The sequence below is a fragment of the Myotis yumanensis genome, unplaced genomic scaffold (assembly GCF_028538775.1).
Source record: "Myotis yumanensis isolate MYYU_CA2020_CCGP unplaced genomic scaffold, mMyoYum1.0.hap1 SCAF_2, whole genome shotgun sequence".
NCBI classification, from domain to species: domain Eukaryota; kingdom Metazoa; phylum Chordata; class Mammalia; order Chiroptera; family Vespertilionidae; genus Myotis; species Myotis yumanensis.
The window spans coordinates 184,664,313-184,686,661 of record NW_027223753.1 but is presented as its reverse complement, the minus strand read 5'-3'; the positions used below and the strand labels follow the sequence as shown (position 1 = coordinate 184,686,661).

The 22,349-nt window shown below is 43.0% G+C and overlaps 1 protein-coding gene across 2 annotated transcripts in view; it reads right to left on the bottom strand.

Moving 5' to 3' along the window:
• The window catches only part of NCEH1 (neutral cholesterol ester hydrolase 1), a 57,044-nt gene that overhangs the window by 19,239 nt on the left and 15,456 nt on the right, over window positions 1-22,349 (bottom strand). Inside the window, exons 1-2 of one of the 2 annotated variants that reach the window (XM_070406788.1) lie at window positions 2,051-2,118; window positions 772-806 (exon numbers count right to left, since the gene is read on the bottom strand). In XM_070406788.1, coding sequence (XP_070262889.1) covers window positions 772-787 — 16 coding nt within the window. In that variant the 5' untranslated portion in view covers window positions 788-806; window positions 2,051-2,118. Of the gene's footprint in view, window positions 1-771; window positions 807-2,050; window positions 2,280-22,349 lie in introns of those variants that run through there. The other variant, XM_070406787.1, reaches the window with a different exon arrangement.

Here is a 22,349-nt window from a genome sequence, read left to right as displayed (position 1 = left end):
ATTAAACAAGTTATTTAATACTGTCTATTCTTAAATTCTGCTAATTGTGAATTCCTTTTAGACTTGGACTTAAATTATTAACAATAAAAAGCAAATGTGGCCATAGATCTCCTTAATACAGCTGCGTATACAAATGCAGAATTTAAATCAGTTTCTGATAAAATGCAGTTGCTATATAATAACAGGAAATCTATATCAGATTGCCTTTGAATGTGCTTTTAACTAACTACACATTTGTTTCATAATGGACTCTATGAAATGCACCAAATTCATTTTGCAGCTCTTCAAATGTATGTCTTTCCAAAAATCACAGCCAATAAGCAGTTTTCTCCTGAGAACCATAAAAATTTTCTCTTTTTAACACCCGCATTTTACGTAATTCAGGAAAATCACCAATTTAAAGAATGTGGTATTTTGTTTAAATCAACACATAACAAACTAAAATTTTAAGAACTCTTAGCAATTCTTAGAAAGAGAATCCAAAGATTTGCCATGACAGCAGCAATTTTATTACGCAAAAAATCAATCCCTTAACTGTTCTCCCAATATATTAAGAGCAGATTGTGTCAACAAAAAGCCAAAATATCACCTTATCCATAGGCTTTCCAAGGCAGTCTTAGAATTAGAAGTTTAATAACAACATAACCATCCACACACCTCCCTCAGCCTGATGCTTCCTCTGACAGTAGTGATCAGTCAAAATTAATACGGAAAAGGCCAGGTTGGCTCTTATAATCTACACCATTCCCGGCCTCCAGTGTAATGTCTCACCTGGCAAGTGTCCCATGGTACAGACTCATTCTTTTCTAGGAAAAAGATTCTGTTTTATTAATTTTTATATCCCATCACCTAGCACATAGTAGAGTGAGCACAGGTACAGGTTTGCATGCAACTGTTTTAGAGTTTTTGTACCAGAAGCCCTGCCCTTCAGGAAACCTCTCAGTCCTAGGCAAACCCACCTGCTCAGTAAACATCTCTTGAAAACGTCAACAAATCAACGATTAAAGAAATATGAATATGGAATTAAATGAAATGGGATTACTATAAAGAGCTATACTTTTGGCCTTTCCCTCATAAAAAAAAAATACGTTATTAAAACAAAACAAGCAAGCAAACGAGAACCAGATGCCAAAGCTCTGGGTGGAAGATGAGGAAGTAGCTCCATGAAAATCGCAGGTGGCGATAAGGCCCTCATTTCCTCTCCGGTCTGCATTCTGCCCGCTGCTCCACCTGGCAGCGTGCCATTTTGATCCCGTTCTGCTCATGAAAGAAATTCTACCCTAAAGAGAACATTCTTGAACTCCGTAAGAGCACTTCCTTTGCACGGTGGCACACTTTTGTATTTCCACCCTTGGTTTCATAAGCAGATGAAATGTAGATGAGTTAACATGTGCATTCGGGAACACCTGTTCTATTTCATAGAAAGGGGGTCCTCAAAACACAATGAAACCCCACCTTATTTGGGTACAGAACGCTATTGCCAGCACTTTGTATATAAGTTAGTCTATGATTTAGGTCCCAGGAAATATTTTCAAAACAGTCTACCTTAATTAACAAACAAATAAGCAAATAGGCAAAAACCTTTATGTAGGGCAGTGATGGCGAGCCTTTTGAGCTCGGCGTGTCGGCATTTTGAAAAACCCTAACTTAACTCTGGTGCCGTGTCACATATAGAAATTTTTTGATATTTGCAACCACTGTAAAACAAAGACTTATATTTTTGATATTTATTTTATATATTTAAATGCCATTTAACAAAGAAAAATCAACCAAAAAAATGAGTTCGCGTGTCACCTCTGACACACGTGTCATAGGTTCGCCATCACTGAGGTAGGGTATAATCATCGAAACCAGGACACTTTCGAGCATGAAAAGGACACACCACTAATACTTCTGCTGGGATAATAGGGGCAACTGGGACTGCCCACAGGGACCAAATGAAATGGTCCCCCTCTCTTTACCCAATAAGAAAGTCAAAGTCAATTACACACACACCTCTCTCCCAGGGCCAACCACAACCCCAAAGAAACTTAAGAGGACCAGGACATACTTGCGCTTGCCAAGGCCCAGCCTCCCCCGTGGATATAAACAACGCTGCGTTTCAGTGGCTCTCCTGGCTTTGTAGGGCCTTCAAACACTCTGACTTCCACGCCGTCAAAGTCAGTGTCGGTCACGTTCACCTGAGCAGATGACCATGCACTTTTCTTGCCAAAAGAACCGATGATAAAATTCAGTGCGAGCAGGTGATGGCTCAGGCCCAGGTAGTGTATCAGGTTACTCTGCAGGGTGAGGGAGGGAATACAGAGGGAGAGGGCGGGTCAATTTTGTCATCACCAGACCCATACTCACCAATGCTCAGTATTTAAATTCTTACAAGGACTTGCTGCCACTTTTAATACAGTAACAAATTGCTTTTGGAGCTTACATAATTATTTTCATACATTAGATTCCCTTTGATTTTTCAGAATCAGCTCTGAGAGGGGACTGGGACAGGTATCTTCAGTCCCCTCTTATCACAAAGGCGTAGAAATGAAATAAACTTGCCCACTTAGGAGGGTAAGTGGCAGTTCCGGGACTGAAACCTGGAACTCATGAATTCCAGGATTCAGTCCTTCTTGTTTTTTCTTCCACCAGCACATCACAGTTCAAAAGCATAGAAGGAGTGAAGGAAATATACCTTATTTAAATGCAAGTAAGAGGAAAGTTTTATATTTACTTAAAGTATTTTTAAACTTGTATATTTAAGTCTGTCTGAGAGTAGGGGAAAGGAATAAGGTGTGAGAGGGAAGAGCAGAGTCGACTGCAACCCTGGCATTTAGAAGCAAGCTAAGCCAGGATCCCAACCAGGATCTTTTCAGCCATGTGCAAAGAACATACAGCACCCTCGCTTCCCCTTGGAGTCCCGAGGGCATCGAGCTCCGCATTAAATGTTCACAGAAAGTTATTTGGTGGAGAAGGAGCATCGAGAGAAGAGACCCAAGGCATCCCTTCAGCAAAGACCTTGTGGAATGCACTCCTCTCTCTTCACCTCTTATACAGGCCCTTCCTCTTGAGTGCACTTGTAAAACTGACCTCCCTACGGGACTTCTAGCTGAGTTTCAAAGACAGAGACTTGGAAGCAGCAGAGACCAGTCAAGCCAGAGAGGCTCAGAAGGGTGAGAGTGATTGGAAACTTGTCAAACACACGTGTGTGAACTTTCTCCAAGTGGCTCTTAACCGCCGGAAGGGGAGCAGCTGGGGAGTAAGAGTGCCCTTCCGTAGACCACGAAACAGAACACTGATGATTAGAGAAATATTTAATGCCATCCTACGATCCAGGAAGCAAAGCTACCAGCAGAAATCAGGACTAGATAAAGTCTGCAATACCCCATCACACAGCTTCTCAGCACAGTGTGCATGACGCACAGTGAAGAGAGCACCCATGTACTGTCACCCAGAACCCCTCAGCCCCTGGGCAGCCAAACTCCTGAGCCCATTATCCCAGTGTCCCTTATAAATATTATTATGCAATACATATGCCTGCCATGAAAAGAGTTGGAAAGCACTGTGTTCTAAATCCACTGGCCAGTGTTCATGAAAAGAAAAAAGAAAAAAGAAAAAACACCTAGAATAGTGGCTGGTACACACTAAGTCTCATATGGTTAATGTGAGTAGTCTACCTCTGATCCAGAAGATCGCTGCATCTTCTGGAGTCAGCCTGGGGGGATAGGTAGTGCGATTTTTCTAGAGAAACTGAGATAAACCGTTTTCCCCCCTGATGTACATTTGTAAGTAGGACGATGAGGACTACCAAGTTCTAAAGTTATTTCAGGTTAAAGAGATGTAAAATAATTATCTCTAAAAATTCATTTGTATGCTCACATCAAAAGGGAAGGGAGGCTGGGGAAAAGCCACAGTACACTGATACCCACACACATAACTAACTTAGCACGTGGTCAACTTTCAACACGAGCCAACCACATTAAATGCTTAGACCTTCTATTGCAACTGACTACTGCATCATTTCCTGGATTCAAAGGTTGTATTCTACGTCAGTGGTTCTCCACCTTTTTCAGTGATGGTCATTCCATTCTGTCAAACAGTTTTTAAATTCTCCTCTCTAAATCCTGCTTTACTTCTGCCTATTATAGAAAAAGAAATTTTCATGGACCATTTATCTGTATGAAAATCTATGGTCATGATTAACCTCTGGAAGGGGAGTAGCTGGCCTGCGTCACTCAGTGGTTAAGTGTCGACCTACGAACCAGGAGGTCACTGTTCGATTCCAGATCACGGCACATGCCCGGGTTGCGGGCTCGATCCCCAGTGTGGGACGTGCAGGAAGCAGCAGATCAATGATTCTCTCTCATCATTGATGTTTCTATCTCTCTCTTCCTCTCTAAAATCAGTAAATATATGTATATCCTATATAAGAAAAGGGTAATATGCAAATTGACCAAATGGCAGAATAACCGGTCGCTATGATGTGCACTGATCATCAGGGGGCAGACACTCAATGCAGGAGCTGCCCCCTGGTGGTCAGTGTGCTCCCACAGGGAATGCGCTGTTCAGGCAGAAGCCAGGCTCACGGCTAGTGAGCACAGCGAGAGCCTCTCTCGCCTCCGCAGCAGCGCTTAGGATGTTCCACTGTGGGCTTACATCCCTGGAGGTCTCCCAGACTTCGAGAGGGCGCAGGCTGGGCGGAGGGACCCTCCCCCACTTCCCCCCCCCCAAGTGCACGAATCTCGTGGGCCTGGCCTCTAGGATATAGATATAGATAGATATAGATATAGATATAGATTTATTTTAAAGGTGGGTAAAAGATGTACTGAGAACTTAAATAGGTAAGAATTTAAGTCTTGTCTGATTCCCTCCCTTTACCCAAATTCCCATCTTTTCTGAAGCTTTCATAGTTCCCTGTACTTTGAGACTTTAACTCTGAAGATAATTCCTTTGATTTTAAAGCATCGATTCCGATTAAATTTTTTTTTTAAGTTGGAAACCAAACAAAACATGCCTGCAGGCCAAATCTGGTCTAAGGGCCACCAGCAGCAACTTCTGGCAGAGAGGACGGACGATCCAGTCTGACTGGAAGTGCAGCAGGAAAGCTGCTGGCAGAGTAAACGCTCTCACGTGTAGACCTTGGTTAGTGTTCAACAATAAAACAACCGAGATTGTGGGACACTGTATTATTGATATTATGAGATTATCCTTTGGGAAGAATTATGCAGCTGAAGTGTATACACAATAGGGTGGTTTAAGAGAGGAGACTGGAGGCAAAGGGCAACTGCTCTAAGAGCCAGGCAGTTGTTCGCAGGAGAGAAAATGAGGGTCTGCCCCTGGAGAACACGGGGCGGGAACATCAGCAGGATCACTGAGTCAGAGGTGATGGGCCTTGGCAACTGCTCATAGAGAGGAGGGGCTGTGAGGCAGGTAGGCAGGGTAGAGGGACACAGAGAAGAGATTCAAAGATGCCCAGGGTTTTCACCTGGGGTATGAGAAACGGAGAACACGGGCAGAACAGTCAGGGAAGGTAAGATAAGATTCCTTTTAGAATTGCTCCATGCAAAGCCAATGGAAGAGTTAGGTAGATCAGTTGCTCCCCGTATGTGCTCTGACGAGGGATCAAACCCAAAACCCTTTAGAGCAGTGGTTCTCAACCTTCTGGCCCTTTATTTATTTATTTTTCTTTTTTTTTTTCTCTTTGTTTTTAACCTTCTGGCCCTTTAAATACAGTGCCTCATGTTGTGACCCAACCATAAAATTATTTTCGTTGCTACTTCATAACTGTAATGTTGCTACTGTTATGAATCGTAATGTAAATATCTGATATGCAGGATGGTCTTAGGCGACCCCTGTGAAAGGGTCGTTCGACCGCCAAAGGGGTCGCGACCCACAGGTTGAGAACCGCTGCTTTAGTGCGAGGGACGACACTCCAACCAACTGAGCCACCTGGCCAGGGCTGGCCATCAGCAACTTTAAGCTAACTTATAACTTATGTTTAAGTTAACTTGTAAGATTCCAGTATAGCTTCTAGTGCAGTGGTTCTCAACCTTGGCTGCACATTAGAATCACCTGGGAATCTTTTTAAAATCCTGATTTCTGGGCCTCATCCTCCGGAAATTCTGTTTCTTTGTTACTAATGTTGTGGCCCCACAACTTTGTTACTAATGTTGTGGCCCCACAACTTTGTTACTAATGTTGTGGCCCCACAACATAACAAAGAAACAGAATTTCTGGAGGATGAGGCCCAGAAATCAGGATTTTAAAAAGATTCCCAGGTGATTCTAATGTGCAGCCAAGGTTGAGAACTACTGTTCTAGTGAATCTGAGACATTATAAAGTTCTTCAAAAATGCTGATTTTTTTAGATCTCTTTGTAATAAGTATACATCATTTAGGACTTGCCGAAGGAGAACAGTGTTACAAACATCAAAGATCAGCATCAGAATCGTGAAATTATAGGTGACTTGGGAAGGAAAATTAGATATATAGGCTCATTTCAGAAATTAAAAGGGAAGTGGAAAGAGTTGCTTTTTCTCATCTCCCTGTGAATTGCCTACCACCCCCTCCTTAGTCCAAAATGACATATAGGCCTCGTTTTGCCCTTCTTTGGAATTTCATGCTTATGTGAATTCCCCATGCACATGTGTTAAAATTTTATTTTCTCCTCTTAGGCTGAAGTATGTGATTTGAATTATTTAACCAGCCAGGACTCCCAGGGTAAGAGGAAAGTTTCACAGGCCCTGAAAGGTGAGAACATACTAGACACAATAGATGTAGAAACTTCAAAATTAGAGATGTATACCTTAAAGTAGGAGAGAAGAGACAGAGGCTGTGTGTAGAGGCTGCCTGAAGACGGTCTTGGCTGAGTTGAACTGAGTTTTAAGGAATGATCAGTAGTTTGGAGAAGGAGAAAGGGGGAGGAAAGGCACACAGGTATTTGTGTGTGGGCCAGGTGTTCCACACCTCAATTTCTGCCCCTGCCCACACTTTGCTTTACAAGTGTTCAGCACCACTCTCCTCCCGTGAGAATAGGAAGACATCGAAGTCCTCTTTCCTATTCCTACCCAGATTACAAAAATTAAAAAAAAAAACACTCCTTCACTTGCTTGGGGCTGGATCTCTAATCCAACCTGATCACCGTTTCTGAAGGCTTTTAGCAATATGGTAAATTCCACTGGAGAGGGGGAGTCAATTTGCTCAGGAAAAGCAGGAATTGTAAAGCTGAACAAAATAAAATATGAAACCTTGGGAACAGCATCATTTAAAGGGATAGTGGACAGGAGAGAAAGAACCAATCATTAAGAGACCGTCCCCATCCCTATCTCCACCCCTTCCCTCCCCCCGACCCACACACACACACACACACACACAAAGAGGAGGCATTAATGATTAGTGTGCCAAGAGAAACAAGAAGCTGGAGAAGTTGAGGGGAAAGAGTTTCAAGAAAGAGCAAGCTGTTAAATGCCTGCAGAGAGGCCAAGCGGACCACTGGTGTTGACAGTGGGGTCATGGGATCATCCGTGAACCTAATGAGTACAGCTGAGTGGGAGACCTGGCTGGAAGCCAGGCACTGATGGGTTGCAGAGTGAGTGGGAGTAGCCATGGTGAATGTGGAGGAGTGCTTTCACTGTTGTAGAGAAGGCAGTAGGACAAGAGGCGGAGGGGAAAGTAAAGAAAATCAGGAAACCTTTTTTTCTAAAGATGAAAGTTGAGCATGCTTGTAGGGAAAGAGCCTGTAAACAAGCAGAGACAAAGGTTCCAGAAGAGAAAAGAAATAAGTGAAGTGAGCCCCTGAAGGAAGAAGGAGGAGAGAGGTTCTGGAGACAGATAAAAGGGCTGGCCTTGGGAGGCAGTGGCTGGTGAGATGATAGTTGGTAGGCAGAAAAGCTGAGGGCATTTGCCTCTAAAGAGAACGTGCTTTCTGTTGAGATCAGTGCTGTCTTTACCCCAAAGACAGCGACTTTTCAAAGGCCGCCCTCTTTGAAGGCAACCCATTACAATCTGGCTACTGGCCGGATACCTCCGACCCCATTGTCTTATGAGATTCACCAGTGGCCCCATCACCCCCTGCCAATGCCCATGACCTGCTTGGCTACACTGCAGGCATCTAACAGCTTGCTCTTTTGTGAAACTTTCTTCCCCTTAACTTCTCCAGTCTTGTTTTCTCTTATCATTGTAATAATTAATACCTCTTTTCTTGGGGGGGGGGAGCTTGTCTTTTATTGATTATTTCTTCCTCTTCTGCCCACTGGCCCTTTAATAATGGTGTTCCTCAAGGTTCCATTATTAAATTTTATTCAACTGCACAACTCCTGCTTTCCCTGAGGAAACCAATGTCCTTCTACAGCACAATGCCTAGCAAACAGGAAGTGCTTACTAACTAGCAGCCTATTAAACTGAATGGCTAGGACCTCTGTCCATAGGCCGGTGACTTCCAAATGTCTCTCTCCAGTTCCCGATCAGTGGTTCTTAAGCCGCAGGTGCCTATTTCTACCATCTCCAGGATCCAGCCCAAGCATGCCATGCGGCCCGCCGGCTGTGAGTTTGACATGCTTGATCTAGCCTAAAAGCTCTTGGAAATGAACAGGTTCTACCCTTCCTTCTCCACCCCCAACTCAACAACTCCCTTCTTTATTAACGATCTGACCATAATTCTAGTTTTCAAGCTGGGGACAATCCTTGCTATGGGTTTCTCCTGCTATCTGAAAGTAGAGTATTCCTATGAAAGCTTTCAGAAGCTGAAATGGCCTGAAGCGAAGAAGCAATTACCATTCATTTAAATGGAAACATATTTTTAGTCCAGTTTTACGCTAAGTGTAACAGCCTTACAAGCTCCCTTAGGCTTTCCTAATAATACCTGAGGACACATTTTGCTAATGGATGCACAACATAAATCGGGAAAAAGCCCAGGTGCTCACAGGCACAGTACAAAGCTACGGTGGCTTGATGCTAGGACACTGAGTGTAACTGGGGTGCCACTCTCGCTGCTTGGGGTGTGTGCTACCTCCATGAGAGCTTGCTGCAAAACAAACGCTGAATGCTGTTTTTGCTTCTTACCATTTTTCATAAAAATGAAATCCTTCCTTCCTTTAGGTTAGTGAAAACAGGTACTAATGTAGGCCTTTCATAAAAGCAAAGTGGCACAGCGGGGGACACCTGTATTTTCTTCAGCTCCTTCTCTCCCTCACATGATAAGCAATCAATCACCCATCTGTGTCAATTCCACCTGCCAACAACTTCTGAATCTTGTTCTACCCCCAGCCTCCACCCCCCAACTCGTACTGCTGCCTTGATTATATGCTCATTATTTCCTGTGTTTGCCTACTAACCTGAATTCTATGACCTGATGTTTACTGCTTATCAGAGTTCTGACCCTAAAAGGCTGCTCAGATTACCTGGCTACTTAAAAACTTCCATTGACTTCCAGTTTTCTACAGAAAAAATAAACACAGTGCACTTGACATTCCAGTCTGATACCACTCTCCGTTCCAACCCCCATCTCTCGCCACCCCAACCCTTGTACTTTCCACTTCTCTGGAGTCACATGTACTCAAGTACAACTTACATAATTTTATTTTATCCTGTACCTGCTGTTTTCTTTGGCAATGGCCTTCAGTGGTGTGCTAGAACTAACTCCAGGTCACAAAATCAACTGTTGAAATCTACAAGTCAGTTGACATCAGGTCAATAGTTTGAAATTGGCCGTGATGGGAGTACTTACATCATGGAAATTAGCAAGAGCTACAAATCAAGGCCCCCCCCCCCCCCCCCCCCCCCGCCCCCGACCCAGCACTCCATTGCCTCTCTACTTCACCCTTTTCCCTGCTCATCCAGAGCACTACACACTAGTTTAGGGTGTGGACTAGGAAGTCAGTTGGCCAAGGTCCAATCTTGGCTCACACTTTACTAGTTGGGTGATTCCGGGCAAGTCACCAAACCTCTCTCTGCCTCTGTTTCTCCACCTGCAAAATTAGAATGATCATCATAACTACTTTAGAGTGCTTTTTAAAGCCTTCCCGGCATAGAACTTAAAATATCCATTCTCATAATGCTCTTTTCATTTGCTCATGTAAGGCCTTCATAGCATTTCAGACTGTCATAGAATAAAGGCTCACGACCTGAGCTTAGCTGCAGTGACTGCCAAGGTCACTCTCACGTCCGCTGGGAGCCACGCTGACTCACCGGCTGCACGGTCCTGAGCTGGGAGATATACAAGGACTTCAGGGGAGCAGAGCCCTCTAAGTGATATAAACCCCCATCTTCCAGCCTTCCTCCGAAGAAAAGGTTGTAAAGAGTCACTTTTCATTATCCTGCCTTGAAATTCTTCGAACAAGGTTAGAAAGGGTAAAGGAAATAGGAGGGAGAAGAAAAGAGCCCAAACCTTGGACAGAAACCAAGGCCAAGTCCTGGCTCTATCATTTATTGGCTACATGACCTGGGCACAGTTCCGAAGTTCTCTGGGCCCCAGGGTCCCAGAAGGGAAGAAAGAGCACACGTGAGAAGTAAATCCACATCCCCTGTTGTTGCCTCCTCTCTCTGGAGGCCCTGAACTGGCAGGAGCCTTGCTCAGGACTTTGGTAGGTCCCCATCTGGTTAGGTACCCTTCCTACACCTGCCCTTCCTCCTTTATTTCTTTTACTCAACACTGTGTTGGTTAAAGAAACCTTCTTTCCCACACTCTGAGATTAGGCAGGGACCAAAAGAGTTGTGTAGGGCATAGCAGCACTCTTGTCCATATAGCAAGGCACTGGGGGGAATTGTTAAGACAACCTGGGAAGCACAGTAGGGCTCTCAGCGGAGATGACTCTACTACAGAATTTCAAATTTGTTTAGTTCTTTATCCAAGGATTTCATTACAAGCTACAAAGAAAAGCCTCACCACCTCTCAGTTAACAAGGTAACCTAGAACAGAGAAAGGAAAGAGCTCAGAGGGATCCAACACCCTAAAGCCTTCCATGTGTTCCCTCCCTCCCAGTTCAATCTGGGGGAGCACAAAAAGGACAAGCTTTTTTCTTTCCAGTTCCTAAACCTGTTTGTTTTTTTACTGTCACACAGAAGACAAAGTACTTGCTTAGTTCCAAAAGCCTCGCATCTTCTGTCAAGACATGCCCAGGAGTATAATAATAGCTCAGACACACTGACGTGGGCTGTCTGCCAGTCAGTGTCCTCAAGGTGGAGGTATCTCGGCCCAACAGTGTCCAGTGACGAGCCCAAGGTCACACAGGCAGAAAGGAGTGGGCTGGATTTGAACAGAAGCATTCTGGTTCCAGAAACCTTCACCATCACCCTCTACTGCCACTCGCCAATTTATTCTCAAACCTATATCATAAAACTGGGAGATTTTACATCTGGAACGCACGTGTAGTTTCCCATATTTACACAAGGGGAAACTGAGACTCGTGGAAAATACATTCCTCCCCCAGGGTCAGCAGCCGTAGCAGAGCAGCTCTAGCCTTGACCACCTTGGGCCCAGGAGGCACCCCCTTTCTCTCCCTTCCCTCCAGCTCTTCCTCAGCGGCACATTTCTCTCTCAAGCCTTCTCTGGGCCTTTTCTCTCTCACCCCTTTCTCGGTTCCGTTCCATCTCACTCTCTACCTTCCAGACACACGCACATGACAGCTGAAATGAGACTTTAAAAAATTGAGTTCTTTCATACTCACACCTGTTATCTCTAACAGCAGTAACTAGATTGTAAGCTCCTTGGGATAAGGCCTGAGTCTTGGCAATCGATTGTTTTCCAGAGCCTCAGACAGAGCTGGTCGTAAACAAATGCCCTTCCCGGGGCCACTGCGGCTGCTGAACGCCTCCCTTGGTCGCCGGGACAAGCAGCATTTGTTTTCACTGGAGTGTTCCCGATAGCAGCTGACTAAAGAGCAGCACAAAGGAATTCCAGTCCTCAACCAACCTCCCAAGCTTCCTTCGGCTAGACGGCAACTCAGAGCCCGCCCACTCACGCCCTCTGCCTGACTTCACAAGTGTGTTCAGTTCCACAGGCTTCTCCAGATGGGAGATTAACCTTCCTCTTCATGTCAAGTGCAGGAAGCAGCAAATTAGATGTGACCTTTGAGAAATGGCTTCTTAAGTGGCAGGTAAACCCAAAAGTCACGGGCAAATGATTGTTATAGACACCTACAGATGTCGGAAGAGCCAGAGTCAGATGAATTACACTGAAAAGACACCCTTGTGTACCTTCCGCATGTGATTACAATAAATGAATGCATACTACATAAAATACATAATCAATTTTAAGAAGCACAATAATGACTCTTTTGTACAATGCTTTACAGTTTATGACCGTTTGAACTTTCCCTTGTTTCAGTCTCAAAGAACCTGTGAAAGAGGAAGAGCAGATATTACACTCATTTTATGCTCACTTGAAGCTAAATGCCTTGCCCAGGAACATGAAGCTCCAAGTGACAGAGTGAGCACCAGGACCCAGCCGACTGCCCCATCGCTCCGAATGCCATTACTCAGAGCTCAGCATAAAATCGCTAACCGAACCATTATTTAACGCTGAGCCTCTCCCATCACACGGGTTTCGAGCACTTCAGAGTAGAAGGTTTAAAATCGGGGTGGAGAAGGGAAGTAGGTCATTTTCCCTTACCAGCAGCACGTGTGCCAGCAGATCTGCTGGGCCGGTCAACAGGACCAGGTTGCCTGTCAACAGAGCCTAAGAAAACTGGCTTTAGTACAAAAGCCGTGGCTTTACAGCAATTAGAATTTCTACAGCCAGAAGTTTCAGTCACTCCTTGGCCTGAGGCCTTAGGAGAGATGATGGTCCAGCAATCCCAGAGGCTCAGGAAGGAAGGCAGGCTGCAGCGATAGGATCTGGAGGTCGCTAACAATGGAGGTTCTAAATCTAGCCCAGGAGGGGATTCTGATTTAACAGACTCAGGAAAGTGAAGCAATCTACACCTCACAATCCTGTTTAGATGTTTTGGTGTAGATTGAACGTGTTTAAGATCTAACATTAAGTCTAAATCAAAATATCTATAGAACAGATAACTATATTGGTTATAGTTAGAGGTTAGATATCTCATCTGTTGTGAATTGATAGGTTAGATATCCCATCAGGAGGAAAAGAGCTCATATCTATTTTTTATCCACTTGTTCAGCAAACATTTGTGTTTACTTGTGTATCAGACACCAAAACTGGTACAGAGACAAGCAGAAATAAAAAGATGGGCTCCATCCCTCAGCGACAGTATGTAAGGTGGATATATATACTCTGCAAGGCAACAGTAGGGAAAGGACCCTGCGTACATACACAGAGAAAGAAGAAACAATTTCTGCTCAGAGGAGTCTGCAACATGTTCACAGCATGGGTGATATTTGAGTTGAGTCTCTAGGAGCAAATAACCATTTGCCAGAAAAAAAAAAAAATGAGGGACCACATTCCAAACAGGGGGACAAAGTATGTTAACTTACAAGGTATTGAAGAGAAAGGCTTGCTGGGAAGTTGGGATGAACTACTTGGCCCTGAGAGAAATAGGGTTAGCACTGTATTTCAATGTGTGAAAATAGTCTTAATCTAATGACTTTGAATCTGGTCTTTATGATATTTCCTTCTTTTTCTTTCTAATCTTCATTGTTGAAAGCATTACAGATGCTCCCCCTCCCCCAAACCCCTTCACCCCTTTCCCTCTTTATGACACTTTCTAAGAACATCTATTCCTCCTCTCCATCACCCACCCCTCATCCCCAGTACAAAACCCAGGGAAGCAAAAGTCTGGTTCCACTAGAAGAGATAAATCCCAACTGAAAAGACAAAATAAGTTTGGCACAATAAGCAGGTTAGTAAATTATTAGTTTTTACTGTTCACCTGACTCTAGCACTTAGCTAAACACCCTTCATGTGTAGTGTGAAGAAGAGTTAAACTTGAGACTAATTTTTTTTTCATGATTTCTTCTGAGAGGATTGGAAATTGAGGCTTATAATGACTATCAAGTAGGTACAAAGTAAATATTCCCATTTTGAGACCCATTCATCATACTATCACACTACATGTGAAAGTTAAAACTGAACATATTCTCAGTACTTAATTCCTTAGTTCCGTTAGCCCTGACATTCCCTAGTGCAGAGAAAGCAGAAGCCTAGAAAAATGCTGTTTTATAACCCAGAGATCATCAGCTTTACACTTCAGAGGAGAGTGATGGGTTCGAGGTAGCCTGTGTTGGCAATCAGGACATTACTACTTGCATTAGTTGTGCCTTTATTATTTTTGCTGAATAACTATTAAATGGTGCATAGTTAAATTTTACTGCTTGCGCATAGACATATATAGTGGTTAAGCATTTTCAGTAAGAAAATTTTAATGTAAAGACTCAGTTTCTTTGTGGGTTTTGAATTGTGTGTGACCCAGTGATTTATAAAGAAACATAAGCATAAGGTTATTTCCCATTGTGCTGTTAATAAAACTTAGCATTATTAAATACTGTCCTCCTCTCATATTATGTATTGGATATATAAAAAATAATATAGCTCTGCTGGTTTAGTTCAGTGGATAGAGCATCAGCCTGCGGACTGAAAGGTCCCGGGTTCGATTCTGGTCAAGAGCACAAGCCCAGGTTTCGAACTTGATCCCCAGTGGGGGACATGCAGGAGGCAGCCAATCAATGATTCTCTCTCATCATTGATGTATCTATCTCTCTCTCCCTTCCTCTCTGAAATCAATAAAAAAATATATTTTAAATATAATCTATTTATACAAAAGAGTAATATGCAAATCAACCAAACAGCAGAATGATCAGAACGACAGCTCCACCAGTTGCTATGAGGCACACTGACCACTTCTCCGTCCCTTCCCACAGCGGTCCCTCCCCAAAGCCAGCAGACAGGCTCCAATCCAGGGGTGGGGGGTGGTAGGGGGCGGGGCCAGCTGCTGGCAGCCAGGGAAGATGGCTCTGATCACAGGCCAGGCCTAGGGACAGTACCTGCATGCACACTGCCACTAGTAATAATATAAACTGAGCCACCTTAAAATGGAGTTTGAGCTGCCATCCATGGGAACTGCCTTGTATATCTTATGCCTCAAATTTTGAAATGTTAAAACAAAGCAAAACAACCTTTGGACTGAGCCTAAAGCAACATTGTGTCCTGAACAATCATTTGCAAAGATAAGCAAGCAGATATGACTACCAGACTGAAAATTTTAAACATTCTTTAGAATTAGCATCACTATATCAGCTTATCTGCACCTATAGAAATGCCTTCTTTCACTGATGTAATTGTTCCCCTTTCCTTTTCCCTCAAATACCCCTTGCCTTTGCCTCCTAATCTTAATATTGTGTTTCTGCCTGAATCAGAGCTTCCTGAATAGCTATTCATATATGTAATTCATATACATATAATTCATATATATATATATTGATTTCAGAGAGGAAGGGAGAGAGAGAGAGAGATAGAAACATCAATGATAAGAAACTACAGCGGGAAGGCAGAGGAGGGTTGGGGAGGGTAAAAGATCAACCGTAGAACTTGTATGCATGCATATAAGCATAACCAATGGACCCAAGACACTGGGGGTGCATCAGGCCTCTAGTCATTATATAAAAGTGAATGAGAGAGAGAGAATGTTTACAAAGACAATTCTCTTTTTGAAGATAAGCACCATAGGATAATGACAATGCATTTTTTTACTGCTTCATCCCTACCACTTAGCACATTGCCTGGTGTACAGTATGTGTACACCAAGCCCTTGTGGAATGAATGAGTGTCCATAATGACACTTAGAAGTATATATTTATAATGCTTGAAAACACACGGCTTCCCATATATCTGAAACTATTTACCAAGACATACATTACCGTGTCTGATAATTATGAGATCACTAAAACTAATTTTACCTTAGCAACTATTCAAGAAAATCAAATCTAAAAAATGCTGCAAGACTACAAATAAACAAAAATTGGAAACAGCCCACTAAAATGCAATTATCTAGGCACAAAAAAACCCCCCACATAAATCTGGGTGAAAAGTTAATCAAGTAAATACATTTCTTAGGAGTCGTAATGACTACTCAATCTAGTTCAGACATCTTGTGGGTTTAGGTGGGAATTTAAGCCCCGGTAACATAAGAAGCCAACTGAACAGATACCATCTAGTCTGTGTGCAATTCAGTAGAGAACTCCCAGTAGCTAGAACTCGGTCTCAGAGAGACCCAGTAAAGCTCCATTCTCACGGAGCTTGTAAAGGAGGCTCTCTGACCTAATTCTTTCTCATCTAGGTCTCAGCTCTCATTTCTTCAGACATCTTTCCTCACTTACCAAATGCCTTGGTGAAAAGCGCAATCCCAACGAACTTACACTGGATGTAAACAAAGTTGTGTAATTCTAAAACGTAAGGAGCCCACAGGTATATAGACTCTCCTTTACAAACTGAGAAAACTGATGCCAGAGAGGTAAGGGGACCAGCCCCAAACCATCCAGTCACTGACATGTTTGGACTAGAATGCAGGTCTGCAGTCCCAGTTCCAGGTTCTTTCACTACATCTCCATGGAAAAAAGTTTCAACTTATCTCAGAAAGTTTCTGGGACCCTAACGGTTCATCTCTCCCCCTTCATAGAAAAATTGCTTAATTCTAGACTTATTAGTGTTATTTTGCTGTTGTTGCTGTTGTTGTTATTTTAATTCCACTATTCCAATGATGGTGAACCTTCTGAGCTCGGCGTGTCAGCATTTTCAAAAACCCTAACTTTACTCTGGTGCCGTGTCACATATAGAATTTTTTTGATATTTGCAACCATAGTAAAACAGAGACATATTTTTGATATTTATTTCATATATTTAAATGCCATTTAACAAAGAAAAATCAACCAAAAAAATGAGTTTGCGTGTCACCTCTGACATGCGTGTCATAGGTTCGCCATCACTGCACTATTCTGAGGCAGGCTACTAAGAAGCTAGGAAAATCCCTTTGGGAAGTGGAATGAGGGAAACTGAGACAAAATAATGAAATAAGGCCAAACAATTTGATCAATTTACAGACACCTGGTGAATCACAAGGTCTTATCTTCCCTAACCGAGGACACTCAGGAGCAAATGGTTTACACATTCCAGATCACGTGGAGGCAGACCCGCCTCCCTCCCAGACCCTCTTCAATGACATTCTTTAAAGATGAAACTCACCAGATAATGACCCTGACCCTTTTATACACTCATTTTGATAAATCAACAAATTGAAGGACAACTCATGAATACGCTGTTAAGGCCCTCCCTGGAGACCTCCCCTAGGATTCCCTCAATAGAGGGGAGACAGAAGCCTCAAGACAAAGGACCCAGTGTGGGCTCTCTCTCGAGTATGCCCAAGCCTTTTCTTGTGCATGGATTTTTTTTTTATTTTCTTTTTCCTAAACTCTAAGGTCCCCTGGAGACTTGAAACCAGGGGAGCAGCAGGCAGCAGGAGCTTGTCCCAGGCTAACCCCCTGAACCTGTCTCCAAGATCCCTCTTTTTCTCTAACTTCCCAGTGAGCTAAAAGCAGCCCTGCCCTAACTCACTTCTGTCACTTTGACTTTTACTTCTCAGTGAGTTCATGCAACCTAGTGTGGCTCACTTCTTTCTTATAAAGTCTCTAGGGCAGTGGTTCTCAACCTTCCTAATGCCGCGACCTTTTAATACAGTTCCTCATGTTGTGGTGACCCCCAATTTCATTGTTACAAATTAAACATAATTAAAGCATAGTGATTAATCACAAAAACAATATGTAATTATATATGTGTTTTCCGATGGTCTTAGGTGACCCCTGTGAAAGGGTCGTTCGACCCCCAAAGGGGTCACGACCCACAGGTTGAGAACCGCTGCTCTAGAGAGCCAAAGCAGCCCGACTTCCTTTACCCTAAGGCCTTCCTTTGTTTCACTGTCCCCAGCTTTAATGTATGCACTCTCAAAATCACCTGGACTCAGGTTGTGAAATCTTTTCTTCACAAAGTCAAGAACCCACACATTCCAGGCCAGTCCAAGGCAGACCTGGTCTGGCCCAGACCCCATTGGGTAACACTTCCACTTTACTATTCCATCTGCCTCCCAAACCGACAGCCAGAACATCCATGTTTCAACAGCACTCTTCTAAATCCTCACTACCTGCTGACCTGAGTCCTGAGCTCTCTTTGACACCTCTGGCTTTAACTTTTTGTTGCCTTTTTACGTGCTTAGAATATTAGAATGTTAGAGCTGGAGGGAAAACTACAAAGCAGCTTTTCCCAAATTGTGTTTCATGGAACAGCAATTTGAGGAGGTAATTTCGCACAGAGAACAGTGAAAGGCTCTAATCCTATGATTAATTAAGCTTGGGAAATACTCCATATCAGTTCTCTAAGAGGTTCACGGGGCACATCAGCTTTTTATTTTTATTGTTTTAATCCTCATCCAAGGATATTTCTCTCCATTGAATTTTTTAGAAAGGGGGTCGGGGACAGAGAAAACTCTATGTGGGAGAGACACATCAATTGGTTGCCTGCCATTCAAACCCTGACCAGGGCCGGGGATTAAGCCGGCAACCAAGGTATGTGCCCTTGACCTGGAATTGAACCAAGGACACTTTGGTTCGTGGGCCAATGCTCTAACCACTGAGAAAACCGGCCAGGGCCACATCTGCTTTTTAAAGACAAAGACAAGCCCCAGTAGTAAAACAGGAATTTATTTTACTCTGCTTAGTCTTTCATCTTTTCACACCTATTAAATTCCCTTAAACTGGTTTAAGACTGTACCTAGCCCAGCTCCCTTCTTCTACAAATCAAAACTGAATCTGCATTTGAATCACTTACCAAGATCCTGCTTTATTTGGGAGTCAGAGCCAGAGCTCCAATCCTGCTCTGAGTCCCAGACCAGGGCCTACACGCTAAGTATTATTTCTCCTCTGCTAGATCCAATGCTTTCTGGTCTTCAGCACACCCAATATGCAACTCTTTGCCCCGAGATGGACTACAAATGTCCACACAGTGTATGCTTAAGGGGGAGGGAAGAAGAGTGGATGCTTGGCTTTATTATTTCAGCTTGATCTTACATCCAATCAGGACATAGAACTATGCTGGGTTTCCTCTGTTGCACAACATCTGTGTAACACTAAACACTGGGCATAGGCATGCAAAGCCATCCCAAGGATCTTTCTCAGAGGTTCCAGGGAACAAGCCCAGAGCAATGTGTCCGGGAGGTGATTGGAGGGTGAGACTGTTCAGAGGAGGGCCACAGTCTTTAGGCCAAAGGGTTGGGTGAACCTGGACCCCTCCAAAGATTTGATGGTACATGCCAAACTGCCTTTCCATCCTCTCCATGCTTCCTTTTCATGTTCTCCAAGTTTTCCCGGATGACTCTAGAGATCCTGTTATGCCAAGAATCAGTCTCCTTTCCATTTTTTCCTGGGAAGGGGAGGGGGGGAGAGCTAGGAAGAGGTAATACAAAGGAGCTTTAAGACAGTGGGAAACGTGGTTTGGACAAAGGGCCAATGTTTGCACAAGCTGTGTCTTTCTGTTTGGGCATTTCCAGAATAATTGTGAAGTGAATGGACAATGAGGGTGAGAATTAAAGGATGGAGGACAGATAGTTTCACTGATGAGTGGTAGCCCATACTCTTCTAAACAGTTCCTTTATCCAACGAAACAGGCCTGCTCACAATTCCTAAGCATGTGCATTCCTACCAGCTTGCTTTTGTTCATATTTTATATTATTTCCTTCTCCCCTACCACACAGGACTCCCTTTCCCTACCCTCCCTGCAAACACTATTCTGACCCACTGTTCAAGGTACAGCTTGGATCTTCTCCCTCCCAAGATTACTCCAACTCTGCTTTCACCCTTCTCTAAGCTCCCAGCCTTTGTTAATCACCCATGTACTTATGGCCTCCTAACATCTCTAAGCTTATGCTCCTAAATTATTTCACTTTCTGTGCCATTATGTCTTCTTTCTCCAAATAAAATCTGAACCCCTCAAGCATAGGAATCGTTTGGAACACTTGTGCAAAATAAAAGTTGCTCAATAAATATTTGTTAATTAGGTAAAACATGAAATGAGTGTAACTAGAGAACACAGGTCATAAACTCATGTCCTCAAGGGCCAGGGCAATGAATAAAACAGGTGTAATGCATCAGGGAGTGTGTGTGTGGGGGGCGGGGACTGGTGGTAAACTGGAGCAACAATGTCCTGAATAAGGAAGGAGTCGCTGCTCTCCCCAGGTGACTGCATGATGTGGAAATTCTGGCCCCATGTTGCCAGATGATCTGACTTTTTAAAGCAGAAACCCAGATTATTATGTAAAATACCTGAGATTTTAAGTATTGGCAATGAACTTTAAATTTTTTAATATAAGGTGTCGGCCAAAAATAACATTATCTAACATGATCTGGCTCTCAAGCTGGCTGTTTGAAAGTTAAATCACATTTTTTTCATACAAACTATATGCATGATTGACAGTATTCTATCCCCAAATCTGGACAATAATAAACAAAACTAAGACATGACATCAGAATATTTGATTTTTTGTTTTGTTTATTTTACATTTTGAATTATGATGATGTGTAGAAACAGTTTAATTAAAGAGCAACGACAATGGCTGTGGGGATTATAGAGAATCTGCATGGGATTCATGGATCCACCCAAGGATTTCATAGGCTGATGAAATTGTTTCTTTTACTTTATTTTATTTTTTACAACATATTTTTATTGATTTCAGAGAGTAAGGGAGAGGGAGAGAGAGGTAGAAACATCAATGATGAGAGAGAATCATTGATCGGTTGCCTCCTGGCCCCTACTGGGGATCGAGCCTGTAATCCGGGGATTCCAGCCATGTGCCCTTGACTGGAATCGAACCTGGGATCCTTCAGTCCACAGGCCAATGTTCTATCTACTGAGCTCAACCTGCTGGGTGTACTTGTTTCTTTTAAAAAGTCCCTTTCCTTCAAAATACACAGATTTCCTTTTCCTTAATTTGAGTGTAGTCTTCTTGTCAGAGGTATTTATAACAACTTGGGAATAAAAAAAAAAATGGAGGATAAAGACTCATTTTTCTGAGATTACTCATTTGGTTTGTGTTAGAAGAAAAGATCAAAGGGAGATATGTCACGGAGAATATAATATGACATAAGTATGAAAGAAAGTCCAAGCTGTCTCCTTCACCCCACAAGGATATGAGAAGTGGGCTACTTATAGCTGGGTATTATAATAGTAGATGCTCAATTCTGTGTAAAGGGCCACTTGCCCTTCTCTTTGAGGGTGACATATGTTTTAAACACTTGGTGGTACCCACAGGGGCTGTGGACATGCATGGCCCTACAATCCATGCCGAAGTGGAAGCTGACAGTTCTCACACCAACTGAAAACCAAAGCAACATCCAGAGCACTAACCCTTGCAAAGAAGAAGGGAATTCATAAGTGTGATCCAACTGTTTCAGAGAGCGTGGTTCACTCCTTTGTGTACCCTTATTGGGAACAAATCCTTTTTCCTTGGGGTTGAATTTGATTTCTGGAAAAGCCAAAGTTCCTCTAGATAAAGAGGTATATAATGAAGCTGAGGATTGTATTTTTTTTCATAAACACGGTGAACTGATGGTGACATGCACCTCATGAAATGGCTTGGAATGAAATTTCTGAAAAAGGTTTTATACATGTTCTGAGTACTAGCAATGGCATTATAATTAGATTAAGTTTAGAGGAAGATAATACTTGGAAGAACAGCCACCCTGCTAAAAAGCCCCTATAGCCCAGCCGGTGTTGCTCAGTGGTTGAGCATCAACCTATGAACCAGTAGGTCACGGTTTGATTCCTGGTCAGGCCACGTGCCCGGGTAGCGGGATCCATCCCCAGTAAGGGGTGTGCAGGAGGCAGCCAATCAATGACTCTCTCTCATCATTGATGTTTCACTCTCTCTTTCTCCCTCCCTCCCTCCCTACCTCCCTCCCTCTCCCTCTCCCTCTCCCTCTCCCATCATCTTTGAGATCAATAAAAATATATTTTAAAAAATAAAATAAGTTAAAAAATAAAAATCCCTTATATTTCCCTTCACAGGGTAGTGTAGCAGATTGGAAAGACTATGGGATTGAAATAAAAGACTGGGTTGGAATCCCTTCTTAGCTGTTCACCAGCTGTATAAGTTTTGCAAAAATACTTAAAGTCTCAAGTATTTTTTTAAACGAAAGTTTCCTTAAGGGTAAGAATAGAGGGTGAGAACAGGAATTATTGCATTTGTTTACTAGTTTTCCTCAGGATAGAGCTAACACAAAGTAGATGTGCAATAAGTAGTCATTGAAGGAATGAAGAAGAATTCTAATGTCAACTGTTTTCAAAGAAATTATAATTAAACAGAGCATTGATTTAAGCTATTAAATTAACAAGTTTTTAAAAATCGGTTACAACATTTTAGGCTGGAAAGAGTATAT